Source organism: Acyrthosiphon pisum, chromosome A1 (genome assembly GCF_005508785.2).
Source record: "Acyrthosiphon pisum isolate AL4f chromosome A1, pea_aphid_22Mar2018_4r6ur, whole genome shotgun sequence".
Lineage (NCBI taxonomy): Eukaryota > Metazoa > Arthropoda > Insecta > Hemiptera > Aphididae > Acyrthosiphon > Acyrthosiphon pisum.
In genome coordinates, this window is record NC_042494.1 from 69,716,105 (window position 1) to 69,722,370 (window position 6,266).

At 33.6% G+C, this 6,266-nt stretch overlaps 1 protein-coding gene across 1 annotated transcript in view; it reads left to right on the forward strand.

Moving 5' to 3' along the window:
- LOC100574407 (protein O-mannosyl-transferase TMTC2-like) overlaps nucleotides 1–5,992 on the forward strand; it is a 358,487-nt gene extending 352,495 nt beyond the window's left edge. The window contains exon 12 of the mRNA XM_029487429.1: nucleotides 5,609–5,992. Within this exon, the coding sequence (XP_029343289.1) occupies nucleotides 5,609–5,779 (171 nt within the window). The 3' untranslated portion in view covers nucleotides 5,780–5,992. The remainder of the gene's footprint in view (nucleotides 1–5,608) is intronic.
- Nucleotides 5,993–6,266: the final 274 nt, after the last annotated feature.

Sequence of the window (6,266 nt, forward strand, 5' to 3'; positions counted from 1 at the left end):
ACGTCATAGTCGTATCTCTTGTTATAAGCCCACTGTAACTTCTTGTTCGTCGAAAGGATGAGTGAAAATCATCTGCCGATATTATAACATTATGTGTTTTACCGGGAATTCATTATTTTGTATACCTATAGATCGAACATTATTATTGCGATAATCGCGTTTATGGACCGCGTCTGGAATTAGGCCGTCTGCAATAGTCGTGGAGCAACGGCCAAGTCCGCAGGACAGCGTTGAGCGTGAAGGGGGGGGGGGGCGACCGGCCAGAAGAAGATTATGCGGAAATTTCGATTTCGCCTGCGACGAACGGCTTAATTGGAAACACGCCCCTCTTCGGGTTTAATTCAGACGTCCGAAACTATCGTCATTTTAGACCCGACCCGATCACCCCTCATCGTCCGCGACTTGGTGTGGTGCAGACGTCAGCGACAATCCGTTCGTTAACCACCACGACCACGACTGCACGCGACCAGAGAACCGTCGCCGCCTGTGATTATAATTTATTTATAAATGTGTAAACACCACTATACAATGTATACAATGATGCGTGTATGTTGTATGATAATATAATATTATACTATTGTATACCACCCGTTTATACCACGCACTCCACATAGCCCACCAGATTATGACAATGAAAGTAAAACAATTAATGCCGAATTCATATTATATCGGTGTTGCGCTTTCGAAATATTTCATAATCGGGTAATAATAATAATAATAATAATATAATAACTGTTAAGCTTTTTAAATCCATAAATTCGGCGTTGGGAGCGCCTAGGAAATATTCGTCTAACTTTCAGGGAGATTTCTGGTTGCGTGTTGGCTCTAATTTGTACTTAGGTTCAAAAGTAAAAAAATTACTATACTTTTAAAATAATCTAGAATTACAGAAAAAAAGAAATACGAACATATTTTGATAACATTGCATTAGGTTTATCTACTTGGTGATTTTTCTTAAATTATCGACGCGTGTTATACTATATATACCTATACTTAACAATAACTTACTGATCCAGTTGAAATTTTGCAAGTGCATCACTCTCCGCTAGGTTCGATACGTCTGCGATTGCATCTATATAAATCAAAATAAACCTAATCTGCTAGAGAGTTTAATATGAAATTACTAAACATAATATCGTCAGCAAGATACGTAAATCCAACAATCCAAATTTTATTGTGCGCACCAAAAGAAAAAAGGTGGGTAAGTGGATGTCGCTCTACTGTACAGTAGGTTACTAGTGGGTCACTGTATAATGGATAGTATTAAATTTGAATTCAATGATATAATATCACTGTATAAGAAAAACGATTCTGAGCGGAGACGGTATGTCAGTCTAGGTATAAGGTATCTTATATACTTATCTATGGTATTAAAATAAAAATTGACCAATAATAGGTATCTATAATAAATTCCAAATTAATCATATCACAATATATAACTCAACATAATTAGGTAATTTTCGTGATTTTTCCATTTTTTGTCAATTTTTGAACTTTAAATGATAGTAAAAAAAAACTTTGAATAAGGATTTTTAACATTTTTCAAATCTCATTGTAACAATATAGTAGGAGCCTTGTATTAAATTTTCAAGTATTTTTACTCAAAAAATAAAGTTTTATTGACATTCATAGAAAAAAAAACTAATTAAATCGAAACTGAAATTGTCCGTAAACAGCTCAAAACAAATCAAAATATTTTGAAAATTGTATCATGTATAGAAAATGGATATATAAACAACCAGTGAAAATTTCATTCGTTTTAAAGTTACACCAAAAACCAAAATCAATTTTCTTGAAAACAGATTTTGCGTAAAAATTCCCGTTTTTCCTTAATTTTTCTTTTGTTTTTCACGGCGCTTTTGAAAACTATTGGAAATTTCAAATTTTGACCTCCCGAATGCACCAACGAGATTCACTTTCCCATCAAACAAGATACTGTTGAACAAAATCGAAGCAGTTTTACTGCTCCAAACCGCGATGACAGACACAAAAATAAAAAAATAAATATAAAAACACACATCATTGTAAAATCAATACATTCATCGTTCCACTCAGAATCTAAAATAAAAAAAAAATTTTAAAAAAAACACATCATTGTAAAATCAATACATTCATCGTTCCACTCAGAATCTAAAAAACATTTTATTTCTCACTAGGTACCTATCGAGAGTTTTGGTCTCAAAACTGATTGCTACACGACGTAATAAATGAACTTATAATAATTTAGTACTAAATTCGTCCGTTTTGTGTAAGCAAGACTATTGCATCTTGTCCGTCTAAAATGTATTTATTTTGGGAAAGACACAATTTTTTCCAATAATGTTATCGTAAAGAATACATTTTATGGATATACGCTATTAAGCCATTTGGGATGCGACCGTTTTGTCTGTGTTATTTTTCGGAGTTACGATTATTTCGTATAGTTTGACATACATTTCTCGTAAGAATATTATTATTGAAAAATATGACATCGGGCCTGTACATATATGATTTTTGGAGTTACGTCGTTTGCGCCGAATGAGCTGACGCGATATGCGTTGTCGTTCGACCGGAAAAATCGTTACGACAAAACATCAATTGTTTTTTTTTGTTTGTCGGAAAAGTTTTACCGTTCCAAAATGTACCGTAGGTGCCTTTATATTTATATATTTATAGGTATAATGTGATATTTGTCATTTTTTCCCTTCAAAAATTGATTGATTTGAATATATATTATGCATGCATAATATGTCATATATAATAATATAGTCACGGATTTACGTAATCGGATCATCCCGTACATAATGCAATATAATAATATTATATTATAACGAAAAATAGTAGATATAGATACACCCAGACACGATAAATATAATAATATGATATGATACAAAATAGTACGCATTCCGACGCGATAAATATGTACAGCGAAACCTCTGAATTCCAGGCGCTTTCGGTCGCTGACATTTTGTCCGCTATTCGGAGGCTATTTAGAGGCGTGCCCGTTAGCAGATGTTTCGCCGTCTATTTTTGATAGTACATTCGCGTTCGTTTGTAGACATATCATCGCATCGGCAGCATAATAAACGTAACACGATGAAAGTATCGAGTGCACATTATTTTGGACGGTCACGAGCTCGGAAAGATCACGAACGGCCGATATCCAGCTCGACCCAGCCCTGTTGATTACCCACTGCAGTTATTGCGAAAACAGCGTTTTGAATATTGATAAGAACCCTATCGCCGCACGACGGTGGCAATAATACTCAGACCAATCGTCGCGATCACATTTCCGTACGACCATTATTGCATCCCTTTAACACACACACACACGATAAAATAGGTTCTTACCTACACAATAACGAATTACCCACGTACAGAGGGAAACCGTTTGTTTTTCCTTTATCATGTATTTCTTTTCCTTCGCTTTTATTATATTATTATTGTAGATTCGTCGTCGTCCAGTCGACTAAAATTGTATGATTTATTTGGTGGGGTTCGAACACAAAAATATATTATTATCTCTGTGTGACCGACGTTTTAACACACACGCGTGCGTGCGATAAAATAAGTGACCTACTCGTATCTATCGAACCGTGTGCGGAGGGAAACCGTTTTTTTAACATAGATGTTATTTTATGTTTTTGAGCTGGGTACGACTTTTTTTTCAACCGATTTTCGCGAGGCCGATTGTTGTAGCGTCTTGTTTATTTCCATAAAAAAATATGCAAACCCACATATAATTAAATTTTGAGTCGTGACTCGTGGCGGCTCACACGCGTAGTCGAAAACGTATGTGGTAAACCGTCAAATTCTCGTATTTTACGATATTACAGGGTATATAAGTACTTGCACATTTACATATACTCACATTTTTATTTTTATGAATCTTTTAACTGATTTAAGTCGATATAAAATAGTATTATCTTCAAGAAAGTAGTTGATTACAATAAAACTTATATTACGCAGATCACCACCGACGGAGTCGATAAAATAAAATTTAAAAAAGCGTTCAATATAATATGGTACATATCAAACAATAACGTGTTTACAATGCGGTAAATTAAAAAAAAACATTTGAATTTGAATTTGCATTCCACACGACGATAAAGATGTATCTTTACCGAAAGTATGTTTTATTTTATATTTGTTTGGGTGAAATCACCTTGAGACCTTTTCAAAAGATTTCGTTTAAAAATGATTCAAAACGGCATAGCTGGCTACGTTTTGGGAAAAAGTGCTAAAATGATTTTCCAACATTTACAGTATGACCATCACAATTAGGATTTCTGATGTTATACATTTACATAATAATATGACGTAGGATATTTGTTCTTAATTTGTGTCATTCTTATGAAACGTTTGCTAATTATTTAAAAATGTAATTTCATCATAATTCCAACGTTGTTAATGCATATTAAATAATTTTTTTGTACCCTGCTTTTTAACACTGTGATAGTGTACTAATATACGGACTGGAAAAAGGCAAAAGTAGCAAAGCTACATGATGACAATAACTATTGCGGGATAACCGACGGTTTAAGCTTCGGAAAGAGCTAATGTCCCTACGACCATTTAATAATGATATATTTTATTTTATTTTCGGGACAAGCGACATTTACCGACATAGATATTAGATACCAAAAGCTACAAAAACTAAGTGCCTTTTTCGGGGGTACAAGCGACTCTCGTAAAAGTTGTGCGGGGTATATCCGACAAGCACATTGCGCTCGGATAAAACTATTACCGCTTATCATAATTTTTAATTTCGATACAAATGACACGATAAAAAGACGTTTTTCATTCCTTTTCATTAGATTTTTTTATTGATTATTTCAATGCGGTATTAATATTATATGCTTGAAAACATCTGTTAGGTACTTCTAATTTTAAATATCGTGCTTAATGAAGGCGTGTTCAATTGGATATTTTTAAAATCCGATTTATGTAGATATAAAATGATTGTAGGAATGTTTTGGAATAAACAGTATTCAACTGATTTTAGGGTATAAGTAACATAGGTACTATGGAATTGAAATACATAACGACTTCAAATGATAAACCTTTTATAAAAACCATTGCCCCCATGACGCTAAAGTTGAGAACATAATATGAAAGGACGTTCTAAAAAACAGATAAGTATACATTTTTTAAAATTGCTCTTTTTCTCGGAATAAAGCAAAGAATCCAACAACCAGAGTAGTCCATTATTAGTACCTTTGCAATATGCATGTACACTCCACAATTTGGTTGATGTCAAAATATTAAGTTATATTTTATATTTTAAAATAATATTATAGACAATTTTTTCATAAAATACAAAAATGATAACTGTATGGAAAAAACCAGATAAGTCATTGTCAGATCAATTTCATTACATTTTTATAAAATTCTAGCTGTCCTGTCAACGATGACATAACTCCATCGATGACATAACTCTAATACTAAACGATACAGATGGTATGGTGGTCGCCAAAAGTCACCGTAGATCACCACTCTAAACCCTCCCCCACCATCACCACTACCAACTCGTCCACCACTTCTTCCGCTACCACAACCATCACCACCTGTGCCAATCTAACGTGCGACTTACCGTCTCGTAACCATCACGTGTCTGTTGTGTTCGCAGGACGCGAGCAGCCACAGCAACCTGGGAGCCATGCTACACCTGAACGGCAAACACCGAGAGGCGTTATCCAGCTACCAGAACGCACTGAGGATATCACCGGACGACCGGACCACGCTGGACAATCTCAACAAACTGAGGAACGTGTTGCGGCGCAGGTCTAGAGCGGCGTGATGACGACCACCGCGACGGACGTGATAATAATTATGATATTATGTACTATTAATATAGATTATAATATAATATGAGGATAATTTGACGACAACGACGATGTGGTGCGGTTTTGTATTTAAGACGTAATTTTCTATATTTTTTTTTTCGTATATTATAATATATATATAAATATATTTTAAAAATATTAATCCTGTACATAATATATAGTGTATACCTACCATATAATATATGATATTATAGTACCTATGTGTATGATTTAAGTCTTATGTATTAAATATTATATTATATTATTATATTATTATATTATTATAAAAATTCTAACATGATATTATTCTATGATATTGTGTAGTGTACATATTATTATTATTAATTTAAATTTTATTTTACTTGCATTGTTTCTACATAACAATATTATTATTATTATTTTAACTGTCATATATTAATATAGTAGAACCTCGATAATCCGGACGAATTCAGACCAAGTGTC